At 40.1% G+C, this 15,624-nt stretch overlaps 1 protein-coding gene across 1 annotated transcript; it reads left to right on the plus strand.

Annotated features, from left to right (window-relative positions):
- The first annotated feature begins 823 nt into the window (after positions 1-823).
- On the plus strand, positions 824-14,838 carry LOC149051706 (uncharacterized). The gene is made up of 8 exons (XM_089214614.1): positions 824-2,740; positions 3,764-4,613; positions 5,254-6,259; positions 10,159-10,445; positions 11,133-11,247; positions 12,696-13,214; positions 13,793-13,954; positions 14,819-14,838. The coding sequence occupies exons 3-8, from the start codon at positions 6,100-6,102 to the stop codon at positions 14,836-14,838; spliced, it is 1,263 nt and encodes a 420-aa protein (XP_089070740.1). The 5' UTR covers positions 824-2,740; positions 3,764-4,613; positions 5,254-6,099.
- The last annotated feature ends 786 nt before the right edge of the window (positions 14,839-15,624 follow it).

Genomic DNA, 15,624 nt, shown 5'->3' on the forward strand with positions numbered 1-15,624 from the left:
CATAAGTAGTTAGATACTGTTTGTATTTTATTTTTCATTTGGATACATCAGTCTGGAATTTCGAGGTATGCCGAGCAGACCACTTAAGAAATACCACTACGACATACAAAATGGGTGAGTAATCAACACTATCTCAAGGACATTTCGATTTGAAACCCCCCCATTTGTTATCGCGCGGCTTTCTTGGTTTTGCAAAATAACAGGTCAGTTACCAAAAATAACCACGTCAGCTTCGATAATTGTCCTAAGATTATTAAGGAAATAAGCCAGCTATCGACTCGCGTTATGAAAAATTATGGGGTGTTGATGTTGTTCACATCTCCCTTCGAAGCTTTGTCTTTGGGCAAAATGTTCCCTTTTCGGACAGTCTATAAGCGGCGAAAATCATTAGCCTGAGGCGATTTATTCACAAATTAATGAGATATCAAAGATGCGTATCCCGCCAAAGAAGGACGAATCACGCAAGTTCCTCGATATATTGTTGTACCTATATCTCTCTCGATGGAGATGTCCTTAAGATGATCGCGAGATAGCTCTGAAATCTCATCTATCCTTTTTCAAACATTACGAAAGGAGAAATGAGGTACAGACACATGGGGGCTCTGGCCCGCCTCTTTCTAATTTATGTGAAAAACAAAGCGCTTTATTCGAAAGCCTTCATATATAGTACTTCTGCATAGTGCTGTAACTTGGATCGATCTACACCACGTATCACACTAAAATGATACATTATTTTTGCAGTGTTTAAATACCCACATCTAAATATGAAGGGTAGGGCAAGGGGGGGGGGGGGGAGTTGAAATAGATCTAAAAACCTCTTCCCTTTCTAATGGCTTCAATTTTCACTTAGCAACTGCTCTCTGGGTTTTTTTTCCCGGAAAACAAGTCTGATGAAAAACCTTTTTGTTTTTCACGTTTACAGCGTTCCTTCACTTAAGATAAACTCAGGGCGTTTCTTGCCCAGGTGCATCTTTCCCGAACATCGAAGTTAGTTAGTAACTCGCAATTTTTAATCCGTTGAATCCGCTACGTTTAATCAGATGCAACTGATCCTGAAGAAATCTAAAATATTATTTCGTTTTTGTCACAATTTCAATTATTTGTTTTTTGACTCACTTATTTATCATAAAATTTAAAAGTCAGCTTTAACCGCTACTATTACCAAAGCAAATAGCATTTGCTATTTTATACGCATTTTAACTGCTTAAGAGCCATTTTCCGAGAAAATCGAAAATCGCATGACACTCGTGAAAAAAACGAATTCTTTTTCCTTTCGCCAAAACATCCCTTTCAGTAACCTTATTGAAGAAAAAATAATTTTGGGTTCAAGCGATTCATTGTACGGGAGAAATTATAAAAAGTTTGAAAAATCGATTTTTTGCTGGTTTTTCGTACTCAAAACAACAGAATCCGACCGCAACTTCGAGAAAACGGTGAACGCATAAGAAACAATCCCTAACATCGAAACTTTAGCCGAGTATTATTTCGTACTTACTCTTTAATTTCCTGGAAGAAATTTGAAGAAAGAAGTTTTTAACATTTACAATCGACAAGTTTAAAAAGGTCAAATTTGTATTTCTGGAAATGTTAATAAATGAAGGCGAACTTTAACTGTTGTAAAAGGCCATTGGTATATGCCGCTTCCTAGTAAAACCCATATAGAATAAAAGCTTGGCTATTGAACTAAATTAGTGGAAAGTTTTAGCTCTGGAAATCCAATACAATGCTCACACTAAAGTAAGCAATTTGAGTATCTGAGTAAATAAAATTTATGCAAATTAGACGGCCCGCTGAATGAATTCATATTTTTAACGCAAAGTTTTGTTGAACGAACAACTTACCATTGCTTGTTGTGATAGAAGTTAAATCCATCTCTCAATCTGTTTGTCCTGTGAAGTGGCAACTCATCCATACCTGATTTGACCAAAATGTGTCCAGCAACTTCAGCGCTTGAGCTATGTAAACACTTCCCAAGCAGCGCTTATTACGCATCATCAGACGCTTCAGTAATAATGAAACCCGATTATGTTTTGTCCGAAAATAACATACAATGATGAAAATTAACCACTTCTCAAACCGCACAGTTAACAAGGTGAGTATTACTCTTATTGAGCGAACAAATCAGATACTAGACGGGATAACAAGATCATATGACGCATAATTTAGCAAACGTGCAGAGATTGGTCACGCTAGCTTGTCGCATACGACGGTACGTGCTATACTTCGTACACAATGTAAACAGACAAAGAAGTAATTACAGCTGTCCCAATGAAAAAATGTACAACCGTACGTCTGTTTATATATCATCAGTGTAGAAATATTCGACTCTAGGAACAATATTAATAAAACATTTCCAGGTCAAATGCTCCTGGAATAAAATTTATATATTGTCACGAACTGTTTCGCCACTTACTATTGCACGCGCCTCTACGATTTTATTTTTAATTGAATTATTTCCGTCTGGTATTACGAAATGCTGAAACAGCGTTAGAGGAGTTTGTCTCGTTTGTTGGGAGAGCTTTGTTTTTTGTCATGGCTTCGGCAACGTTTCACTCATGTAGTTTTTCTGGTTTATTACACGACGCCACACCCTGTGGTTTAAGCAGCGATTATCCAGGCCAAGTTGAAGTTCTCGCTTTAAGAAATTGTACAAGGGACATGTCGAGGCACTGCGAGCTGTATGGATTAAAAGCAGATACAGCACTTGACACTGAATGGAAACTGCTGTTAGCAAGAGCAGGTAAATCTTATGTACTGTCTTACCGTCTTATGTAACGGCTAATAGTGGTGTGCATTTCCATTATCTCTTTATCACAGACCTCACGATGGTCATGTTATTCTAAGAAAATCTTCGGGTGCTTTCCATTCAGCCCAAAATTCCGGAAGTTTCGGTTAGAAATCAAATGGAATGGACCATTTCGGTTCGGTCCTACCAGAATATTTGGGAACGCCTTTGAAGCTGGTCCACTTGACCGGTCAGGTTATTTCGGTCGGTCGAACCGAAATGTCCCCTTCCATTTGACAAAATTATTGTCCCCAGTACTCGCGTACCGCTCTTTTGTATCCGGCTTGCAGTACAATAAGCAAACGAGTTCATCTCTTTAAAAATCGCAGGCTTTCTGCGATGTTAATATTTTGCAAACATAATATTAACGCTTACGATAGCAAAAAAGATCTTTATTCACCATCCCCGCTCCGCCACCCACGCACACACACCTGTCACTGATACACAGACTTTAAAGACCTTTTTATGAAAACGCGACCTCAAGATCTCCTAGCACACGAGCCTCTCAACTCGCTCGTGATGTATGCAATGGAAAATTTTCCCTTTACCTTTGTTTAGGGGTATTTGCAGTGGAAGAGTCCCACTTGTCATTGACAATATGCCCTCGCCACAGAGCGGAATTTGGTATGCGCTGGAGATCCTCAAAAGTGAAGTGTAGCATTCCACTAGAAATAGCTGTTCACAAAACAGCCTCGGTCAAAGGCGATCGGCATTTGGGCAGCGTTCTATCTGCATTTATTTTAAACACTGAAGGAATACTTATTCAAGTTGGATTGCGTAAGTTTATCGTAACACATTTGTAGCTAAAGTACACGCTTTAATTTTAAACGCGCGAGGGCGTAAAGCAACATATGCGCAAGCGTTACAATACCCTTTAATCTCCTGTTCCCCTTCCCCCAAGGAAGAAAATGGCTTTGAAGAATAGTAAAGAAAGCGGCGATGGCCTTTTAACAAGGTTAACATTTATTTTTGCCACAGCTCTTTGCAGAATGTGCAAGCAACATTTCGCGGAGACAAACCAACAACAGAAAGTGACACCCGCACCAATGATTGAAGTTACTCCATACGTAGAACTAGAGACTTCAGAAGCAAATGTAAGTAAGTAAACGGTAACCTTGGATACAGAGTGATACTGGTCAATCTGTTGAAGAGTTCGCAGAAAGCTTTGGACGTCTTACAATCGCTGATGACACCTTTCTGTCGCCAGACACAATAAGCACAGCTTCCACTCAGAGTGACGAGCCCTCACCTGTGATCTTACATGAGCCGCACGTTAAGCTGAGTGAGTTCCTGGCAGCATGCAAACTTGAGCCGCTTGGAAAGCCATGGATTTCTTGGATTGATTCCTCTGAACGTACAAGACAACGTCAGACAAGGAGAGCCACAGAAATAGTAGCAACTGTACTAAAGAGCGTCACCCCTGATAATGCTGGTGAACTCTGGCGACGTCTAGCCTCTTCTACGGCTATGAACAAGGCCCTAGGTGTAAGCGAGTTGTCACATTCAGAGCATTTGTATTTAGAGGCCCTAGCAGAAGCGTACCAGAATGCAACCAGCTGGGATACCCGTAGACAAGTGCTTTTGATTATGGCAGGGGTTGGAACTTTCAACAATATTTCCCGTTATATCCCGGGGTTGACGAGTTACCGATACTCCGTGGCTAATCTTCATCGATCACAGTTTGGCCGAGGCGCTCAAGTTCCACAACAGTCTACCACACGAATACGAGTAGACTTGAGGCAGCTTGACCACTTTCTTGGTTTCATCACAAGCCCGCATCTTTTTCAGGACTTTCCATTTGGGCAAAAACATCTCAAGCTTTCGTCTGGTGAGGTTATTCAAGTACCTAACGTAATCCATATGATGATACCCGAGCGAGTGGTACAACAGTACAATCAGGACTGTTTGAAGATCAACTTCAGACCATTCAGCGGAACTACTATGAGACGGGTACTCTTTGAGTGCATGTGCCTCTGTAAGAAATTCACTGCAGGGCTTAGATTATTTTGCAGCTGAAGGTGCTCGCGCATTTGATGATCTCGTGGCCCTTGTACGCCAAATAGGGGAATTAGGTTCCGGCAAGGAGTGGGAGACTACAGTTGTGCAAGCAAGCAGTATTTGAAGGGGGACTTTAGGGTAATGTGAATTCTGACTCCAGCAAGACAGCTTGAATAAAACTAAAAGTAAGTGCTTCTTTTATCTCGTCAACAAAATCATTCCGTAAAAAAAAAAAATTTGTACTCTTTTTCTTCTCTAAATGGTGCACGTGTAACTAGCTTACATAAATTCTCGAGATTAACAATGCGCGCACGAGGATAGTCGAGGATAGTCTTTTCTAAGGTTAAGGTTAAAAGTTATTCGCCCCCCTACGTTAATAATATATGTTAGATTAAAAAATCATTTGATTAACTATTATATTGAAGTATAAGCACAGACAAACAGTAATCTCAGTTTTGTTTTATCAACAGGTTCATGTCACTAGCCCCTCTAACGTAGCAGACCATTGTGTGTTGTTTGCTCTTAGCGACTGTAGTGATTCAGATTACCAGCAACAATGCAGTCACCAACACACTAATCTTTGTGACCGTTGTCAAAGTCTTCAGGAAACTCTGGCAAAGATTGAACGGGACCTTGGCGAGACGACCTTTCCGACTCAGGACGCGAAAGACGAAGCGCTATTTATATTCCAGACAGCCCAGCTGGCCATAATGTCCTGGAAATGCCACATCCTTAGATCAGCTAACCAATACCAAGCGAGAATAGATGCACTGGAGAAACTTGACGACAACACTGTCTTGATAATTAACGACTGGGCCATGAAGTTCCTGCCACAAAAATACAGAGAGTCCCAAACCGACTGGTTTGGTAAGCGAGGTATCTCCTGGCACGTTTCTGTCGTCTACCGTCGTGTGAGCGGGGTACTCCAGTGGCAGGGCTTTCTGCACATAGTCCAGTCGTGCAATCAAGGCAGTGCTGCAGTGGTTAAAATCATGCAGGATGTCCTGAATACCATCAAGCTGGAACACAGTGAGATTAACAAGGCGTTCTTTCGCTAGGATAACGCAGGATGTTATCATTCGTCGTCCACCGTACTCTCATGCCCAGTGATATCCTCCTCCACCGGCATCGAAATCAAGCGCATTGACTTTTCTGACCCACAGGGTGGAAAAGGTGCCGCAGACAGGCTCGCTGCAACCTGCGAGAATCACGTCAGGACTTTCATAAACGAAGGAAATGACGTGGCCAATGCCGAACAACTGAAGAGTGCTCTTCTTTCGCATGGGGGGGGGGTAGAAGGAGTTCGAGTTGCTGTCATGCAAAGTGTTGAAGAGGAAGCAGTAGTAGATGACAACAGAAAGATTACTGGTATCAACAAATTAAACAATTTCGAGTTTAAAGACGAAGTTCTCGTAGCTTGGCGCGCTTATGGTATGGAAAAGGGAAAAGAGATCGCATTGGAAACAATATCAGAAGGTTAGCCTAATGAAAATTCACAATTTCATCGTTTTTTCATAGAATTATTTCTTCGAGCAAAAAGATATATTTTTTAAAAGTTTGAGTAAAAAGGTATTTGCTATAGCCTTCAGACGCATGAAAGGCATCCATTTCCCATCCTGGTACGCAGGAGGAGCGGATGTCTACCACCCCGTGGGGTTTTGCTTTGTAAAAGACTTGAGCCCCTTAGCCCCTTTATAAATTTATAGCGCTTAATTTGTTCTACAAAATTTTTAAAACGGACATATGGCGGTTCTGAAGAACATGTCGTCATAAGATGTAAAAAGCAAACGTTTCATCTGTTCGCGAAGTAAAGTGGACCAAAGGGGCACTCTTCACAGGTTGTGCAGAGTGAAGTATTGAAGTAGGTGAACAGTGCTTTTTATGTAAATCTTGTTTCTTTATGTGTTATCTACTTCAGAGCATGGCATTGGTTGGCTTTCATCTGAGTTTTCTTCTGGAGTCTTTAAACCCCTTAGCCCAAAACCGACTCAGTCAAGTAAGAAGCAAGAGACGGAAGTGGAGCAGGATCATGATCATACTGACAATACAAATGAATCGTCATCCGTGTTTACCTGCCCTCAGGATGGTGTGTTAAGGTCTTTCAAAGGCTGTCATCTCTCGAAAAACACCTATCTTTAGAGAAATGCACCAAGTCTCCTGAAACGGTCTTTGTTAGACCTTGCCAAACTAGACTACAAGTCCAGGTTGGAGGAGGGCACGACCAGTCAAGTTATTTCGTTTGCGTCTTTTAGGGATACAAGAGAGGCTACATCCGGCGAATTAGAGGTAAAAGAAGGATGGGCGCTAAAGCCGAGCAAAAAAGCATATCGCTTTAACCAAAACCAGAGGGATTATCTAAATGCGAAGTTTACAATTGGTCAAACCAGCGGCAGAAAACCAGACGGTGATATCGTAACGTGAAATGAGATGTGCACAAGGACCTGATAGTGTTCGTTTGTTCAAAGTATCCGAGTTTCTTACCCAGCAGCAGTGTACTTCATATTTCTCAGGTCTTGCAGCGAAGGTCCGACGGTAAACATCCGACGATGCTGAAATCCAAGCTGTAGTAGAAGAGGAAAACTTTACCATGGCAAGAGAAACAATCCTATCCATCACGCTACAGCACCCCATCACTTACGATCAGTACGATATCTGTGCCATGGCCATGGGAGGATCTCTGGAGCGACTTAAACTTGGAATGCTTCAAAACATTTGTCAGCAACTAGAATTAGAAGTACCTCCCAAGCCTGTTCGCCGCAAAGCGCTCTACGTTGACCTGCTGAAAAAAGCCGTCATTAATTGCACTTGCCAGCTCCGTGGGCAAAATATGTAGAAACAGAAAGTACTACCCTGCTCACAGACGTTTTTCTGTTTTGGGAATTTGGTGCGCACAAGATAAGCGATTTCTCGTGAGAGAGGGCGGAGCGCGCTTTTTTTTATACGTGCACTCGACGATATCTAAAAATGAAGAGAGTCTGTGAACAGGCTAGTTAAGTACACAAATTGTAGAGTTTTGCCTAAACGGTGTTCTTACTTCTCCTCAGAGGCTTGCTTCCAGGAGTGAATCATTCACCATTTGTTCTCGCCGGAATAACTAAGTCAAGAAAAAATCTATTTTGTTCATTGTTTTGCTTCCTTTACTTATTTTGAAGTTTGTTTATGTTTAAAAGAGCGTTCCTCTTCGGAAAGTGAGATCATTTCTTGTTTGTCAGGGTGAGTCCTTGTTACAAATCAGTCAGTTACTTTTCAGCTCGTGACTATTTACACGTTATAAATGTCTCTTCCCGCTCTAACGAATCAATGACACCTTATCTTATAAATGTGAAGAGGTATTTTAGCCTGCATAACAGCCGCTTTATGAGCAAGGCGAGGTGAACGCAGCATTTGCTCGAAGCACGAAACGAGTGCGAAGCGCGAGACGAGGGATGGAGAAAAATAAAGCTTTATTTTTCTCCTCCCCTCGTCGCTTCTCGCGCTTCGCGCAAAATGCCACTTTCGCCTCGCTTGGTTCATAAAGCGCCTGTTATGCAGGCTGGAGGTATTTCTGCAAGTTCTTTGAGTTAACCAAAGATAACTTTATTTATCTTCGCTAAACAACACTTCTAGAGGTCTCTATAGAAAGCGTTACGCGCGAGAATGTGGAATTTTATAACACTCCACATCGCGTATTCAGCCCTGTGGTTCTCTTTCTCGCGCTCGCGGCGTGAATTGGTCATAGTTAACTCAAAGATTATTATTAGCCTCAATAGGCTTTTCAAAAATTTTGAAGAGGTCTGGAAGGCTTTAAGGATGCGATAAGCACACGCAAGTTTGAAGTTGTGTTGTGGACAAGCTCTTAATGAAACTGAGAATTTCTAGTTACCTGGCTAGGGTTTCCTGGTTTCGGAGGAAAAATCATAAAAAAAAAATCCAAAACAAAACTAAAGCAAGCTATAAAGTTGACTTTTCTGCTTTTTTTTTTTTTTGCTGTAGGGATTGTTGCAAGGTGGGAAATTCGGGAATAACGAACTTATTAAGGAACCATTTATGTTTGAAATATTTTAGGAAATATTATACCACTCCGAATCAAAAACTGAGATGAATGTCTTTCACAGCCAGTCAGAATATGCATGTGTCCAGACCAATACAAATATATAAATCAAACAAAGCAAGAAGGTCTGTTCAGTGAAAAGTTTATATATTTTTTTACCAAAACAAAGGCCGAAAACAGAAGCTATGGAGTATTTCGTGACAGTTTGCTAACGTGACCTTGGCATGTAACCGATTTCCGGGTCAGCAGAGGTCATAAGACCTTGTGATGGCTTGAAATCGTAACTAAACGAATTCCGAATCGAAGTCAACGGTTTCGAATGCATTTCAATTTTGCTTTTTCCCCTTGAAGAAACTATTTTAAAATTGTGGTAACGGAGTTTCGTCAAGCGATGACAGCTTCAGTTCGAAGTTGCGATCTCAATGATTTCACTGGTAGCAAAGTGGCTAAACAAACGTTTTTCAGTCGTCATATAAATAGTTATTTACGGCTCTTACCAACACGGCTGAAAGCTAGAAATAACATTTTCATTCTAAAAACACATTATAAGCAACAGTAAGTAGTCCTTTTACCCTAAACTTTGCGTTTAGTATGAATTCATTCAGCGGGCCGTCTAATTTGCATAAATTTGATTAACTTAAATTCTCAAATTGCTTACTCCAGTGTTAGGGCTGCATTTAATTTCCAGAGCTAAAACGGTCCCGTAATTTACTTCAGTAGCCAAGGCTTTATTCTACATGGGTTTTACTATGAAGCGACATATACCAGAGGGCTTTTACAACAGCTAAAGTTCGCTTTCATTTTCTAACATTTCAAGAGACACAAATATGACCTTTTTAAACTTGTCGATTGCAAATGTTAAAAACTTCTTTCTTCAAATTTTTCTTTTAAGATTTTAAAGATTAAGAACGAAATAATACTCGGCTGAAGTTTCGATGTTAGGGATTGTTTTTTATGCGTTCACCGTTTTCTCGAAGTTGCGGTCGGATTCTGCTGTTTTTAAGCGCGAAAAGACAGCAATAAATCGATTTTTCAAACTTTTTGTTATTTCTCCCGTACAATGAATCGCTTGAACCCAAAACTATTTTTTCTTGAATTAGGTCACTAAAAGGGATGTTTTGGCAAAAGAAAAAAAATTCCAATTTTTTACGAGTGTCTTGCGATTTTCGATTTTCTCGGAAAATGGCTCTTAATACAATACTACTTGCAGCATTAATATTCAAGATTAAAGTAACAAAGAAACTAAGAGATTTTTAGGGCAATAACATATCTTTTTCTTACCTCGCATGATCATGCAGGTTTTCTCAGAGAATCCTTAAGATTTTGCTTTCAAATTTATCATCAGGTATTTGTCGACGTCTGAAGTTTACTACAACAGTTGATGGATATGCTCTCAAAGGTCATGTGATCAAGAATATCTCCTTCAAAGCTGCTATTCATCTGCACAGTCATTGTAAAAACCTATGTATAATGGAGGATACCTGTGTATCTATCAATATAGGTCTCTTAAAAGGCCGATTTCTTTGCCAGCTGAGTAACTCTGACCACATAAAAGATCCAGGAGATCTTGAGAATGAGGAAGGATTCACGTATAGAGGCAGAGAGGGGAGCAACCCGCTCAATAACACAAAGGTAAGCAAATTTATATCAAATTCAGACGATCAGGTCTGCTAGTGGTCGATGCCAGGATCTGTTCGCGTACAGGAGCAGAAATGACTTCATGTTGCTGTGATCTGTCAGAGTACAGGCGCAGCACTGAAGTCACGTTTCTATGCGTCGTTAAAGCGCAAAGAAAACATTTTAAAAGCCATGCAGTTTGAAGTCAGTTCTTTATTCTCCTTGCCGGTAAACTGTTATCAAAAAACAAAACTAGGAAAAGAAGCCCGAAAGTGAAGCATTAAAGAAAAAACCCTTTCTTCTCTCTTTGCCAACATAATTTAAGATAATGGACAGTTTTGGAAATCCAATCTTAATTGGAAGACAACAAGGCAATGACAATTGAGAAGAGCCAAGAAATTTAGCAATATTAAAGAGGGGGTGAATACAGATTTCATTTGGAAAAATTTAATGAAAAATTGATAAAATTGAAAAAAAATACATAGAAAAATTTGATGCAATATCGTTGTTTTTTCATCAGTATATTACATCACAGCATTAAGATGGAGATCACCTTTTTTCAGCGTGTAGCCATGATTATAGTACTCAGTCATTTTCTTCTTTATAAGCACTTCTATCAAAATCTAATAGAACAACCTAAATCAAAAAGAAAATATGTTTATGATTAAAGTTAATTGAGCTATACTTTTGGTTTGGTTTCAGAGCGCGTGCCACACCAGCCAGTGTCTAAATGGAGGCACATGCCAACCTGGAATAACGGTTATGGACTATACATGTGTCTGTCAATCCGGCTTTAAGGGAAAAGGATGTGAAAAAGGTAAAAGTTACGTCAGTTATGATAAGTAGCAAAAGTAGTTCGCACGCCTCCGGATCCCCACCCCCTCCCCAGCACCCATTTGTCGGCGGCCGACAGCCCTCCGATCAACAGAAATCATGTAATTCATCTGAAAAAAAGAAACTTGAAAGCCTCCTTCTCCCTCCAAACAATATTGCCTGGAATCGGTGAGCAGTTTGATAACATCAATGGAATGGGGGGAAGGAGAGAGAAATGAAATTTACAGAAAAAATTCAAAATGTAATAGAGCGTACCATTTATTGTAGTTAAATATTGCTGACATTGTGTATTTTTATTGAAGCATCGCGATGACTTATGATCAATTCTCGTAAAGTAATCATTAATTTTAATTAGTCGGTTGTTATTGATGCAAGCGAGCCCGTTGTAACATTTAACAATGAACACGAGAAAATTACGCGCTTATGATTGGCTAAAAACGAGTACATTCTCATTTAACACGAGTGCAAATTATAAATAGCGTCGTCTATCTTACCTTTTTCTGATGCTTTTTTCATGTACTTCATTACCAAGTAATAACATGATTTCTCTTGCAACTTGGTGTACTAAGCACTTGTAAATTTTTCAAAGACTACAAATTATACCCGCCCTAAGGGCTCGTGCACATCTGTTGTCATTGAAAATTTTTATTCCTGTTTATCAACACCAAAATGCAATCGAAATCATGTTACTACCTATACGTATAAAAAGGTCAAAATCTGTTTTTTTTCTTTGCTTATAACATCAGTAGCTTACTGTAAGGATAAAGTTTAGATCATAAAAAGGGAGTATCGTTTCTTTTCAATATATTCTTAAAATACCAAAACTACTTCGCTAGCAAAGTAATCAATTTGCTTAGTATTAGAGTGGCTTTTCCTTTTTCATAAAAATCTTGTCAATGGTTTTTGTGATGTGTTATGACCATAGAAACCAAAACGCTGTTTTTATTTTCTGGCTTGAAAGCTCCATTTCCTTCCTGGTCTTGTCCCAATCTCACCCCTTCAAGTTTTAGCACAGTGAGAGAGGTCTTAGTAAAATGTAACCCTTGGTAACTGACATCTAGGTTTCCTCACTCAAGATTGGTTTTGTATAGGTAATAACATGATTTGGAATGCAATTTAGTGTTTTGAAAGACAACAAAATTGCACGAGCGCGTAGGGCAAATGCAGTTTGTTGTCTTTGAAAAATCCAAAGCGCTTAGTACACCAAACTGCAAGAGAAATCATATCATTACTTGTTAATAATGTATGCGACAAAACATCTCAGAAAATCGAGATAGACGAAATGTTTGCAATTTATACTCGTGTTACAGCTTTGCACTCGAGTTTCAACTTTGCACTCGCGTTACATGAGAATGCATTCGTTTTTAGCCAATAAGAAGCACGTAATTTTTTTCATGTACATTATTGGATCAGTTATTCTGCATATTTCAGGGTTCAACGCCGTATTTACAAACCTGGACAGAACAGGACGCACTGGTTCCAAATCACTTGACAATCATTACGCAGGTCAGGATCACGATGGACAAGTTTCTTTGTCGAGAGGTATTCAACTCTGGACTGTGCCTTACTCTGGTCACTACAAAATAGAAGCAATTGGAGCCGCAGGTGGTTACAATGAGCAGCGCGACGGCATATACGCCGAATATCGAGGAAGAGGTGCAAGAATAAGCGGGACTTTTGTATTGATTAATGGAGAAATCATTCAAATTCTCGTTGGCCAGGAGGGGGGCAAGAGTGAACGCACAAGTAGTGGAGGGGGTGGATCTTTTGTAGTCAAAGAAACAAACAACTGCTTGGTAATTGCTGGAGGAGGTGGTGGTGTAATCGACCCGCAATCAAGACATGCAGGATGTGATGCCAGTGCAAACACAACGGGGAATCCTGGCTATAGATCATGGTCGGGGGGGAGCAATGGACATGGTTCCCAGGCGGTTGATGATTGTAAAGCAGGTCAGGGTCTATATTATAAATAAAACGTGACGATAAGTAATGGTAATGGAACTGAGTTTGAGTCCAATTCGGTCTGTAATCATACGAGTGATAACAAAGTCGGACGACTGGCAGCGGGAGTCTGTTTTGTTTATCGGGATTTATTACTCAAAAATTACAATTACCGAGAAAAGAAGAATGGCCAAGTTATGAAAGACAAAGAACATTTGTCTGTACACTGATTCTATGGTTGTTGAGTTCAAGGTTGTGATTGGTTGATTTTAATTACAACTTTGAATATGATTGGCCTATTGAACTGTCCAATACTAACAACTTGGCAAGTGAATTAGTGGAAAGTAGGAAATTATCAAACCAATCACAATCGAGGAAATTGTTATCTTAATGATAACAAGGAGAAGACTACGATTAAAAAATATGTAGTTATAATTATCGTTAGAATTTTATTCGAGGATGCTTCCAACTGAACAGTTCACGTAAGCTGTTGTTAGTCTGAAATCGTGATTATTTACACCAAATTGAATCCGAATTTGTTTGACTACCTATACCTATATTACTGATATTTGTTATTTGATGTTCAGGTGGCGGTGGCGGAGGTTTTTACTCAGATGGAAGGAGCGGACTGGAATATGGAGGAGTATTAGGAAATGGCAGCGAAGGTGGTAAGGCTTTTCTCAACGGAGGGAAAGGGGGCAGGGCCGCAATACCTATTATGTTCGGCGGCTTTGGTGGCGGTGGTGGAGGTACACAATATAAAGGGGGTACAGGCGGTGGAGGGGGGGTACTCTGGAGGAAGCAGTGGGGCTGGTGTAAGCGATTCCTGTGGGGGTGGAGGTGGATCGTTTAACTCGGGTAGAGATCAGCAGAATGAATGTTGTTATAACTCAGATGGGCATGGTCAGGTGACCGTAACATTGCTGAAAGGAAACTAGCAGTTTACCGTATTAGGGCAAAGGAACGTACAAGATATGCTACGATATTACGTTAAAGAACAGGCGAAAAATACGGACAGTTTCTGTTTTCCCTCGCCCTACACGGGGATTGGAAAATATTCACGCGTATTATTCGTGAAACCATCGAATAAGTTGTAATTATTGACCACTAACGTAAAGAACGTAGAGATGAATCATTAATGGCGATTAATTTCAATGAAATGCGGCTACGGCCTTAGGAAGACCGCACATACCACTGATTTGAATAGAAAAGAGAGATAATTCAAAGTTGTAATGGTGTGTGTAGAGATTTCATATGTTTGATCACGTGTTTGAATAAAAATTTCCTTTACTCGAGCCCTTCGGCTGCTGCCCTTTTTAATAACATGCGAAGGCAAACTTTAACCTCGGAACGTGTAATCCTGATGCCTTACTTAAAAAAAGAATAACAGGGAGGCAACGCCAAGGAAGACATCGATTGGAATTTTCATCTTCCTTTATAAGTTTGCAAATGGCTGGACGTGTTTACCGTCTCTTGAGGCGCCCACCTCAATTCGGTCAAACGTGTGGGAGCAGCCATGAGTTAAACCTGGAAAACATGAATTATTTAACGTCGGGGTTAAAGTTCTCAGACCATGCAAATTTTTGATGATTTCAACATGTTGTTTTGCACAGGACGGCTAAGAGACATATAAAGTTTTAAAACACACGCGCTGAGGAATTTTTCTCCCCATTAGATATTTTGTTTTGTCACTTCCTCGTTATCGTCCCAATCGTGGTTTGACTTAGTTCCTTTTATTATGACTAATTAAGAGCCAATTATTTTCCGTCCGGCCCGACCGACCTCAGTTAGTAATTACATACATTATAATTTTTCAGAGGTTGTCGAAAAATGCCACGACGGCTATTAAACTTGACGACCAGTTTTATCGATGATGTTTTCGCTGTTGTTTGAATGAATATCATAAAACACTCAATCAGATGCTAATAAAATTGCGCCCGTGCTTGATTAACTCAAGTTGTAGAGCGCCGGACTGCCGTGCGTGAGGTCGAGTGTACATCTTCAAGCCCTAAAACGGACAAACACTCAGAATATTAAAATAACTGGGGAGAATTTGTTGCCTCTGCCATAACATTCGCAAATGGTTAGACATTCTATTCTGTACCTTCCCCACCATTCTCTCTGCGCAGGTTAGTAGACGACGTCAAAGAACCCACGCACTTCTCGCAGAGAGTGGGGAACATAACTAACTATGTTGTGGTCTGGCCTTGTCAGTGTTTTAAATCAGCTCTGAGTAGAACTGTGCCACTCCGTCGAAATATTGCAACTACATACAATACGTATTCACTCAATACATTTTCTTGGTCAACTGATATCAGTGGATTTCAGAGAGAATTCTACAAAGGGATACATTATTCAGTGAATATTGACTCCTCCATGATGTTTACATCGGTTGAGTCAATTTGGTCCAAAGAAGGCA

Source organism: Pocillopora damicornis, chromosome 1, assembly GCF_964200805.1.
Source record: "Pocillopora damicornis chromosome 1, jaPocDami1.2, whole genome shotgun sequence".
NCBI lineage: Eukaryota > Metazoa > Cnidaria > Anthozoa > Scleractinia > Pocilloporidae > Pocillopora > Pocillopora damicornis.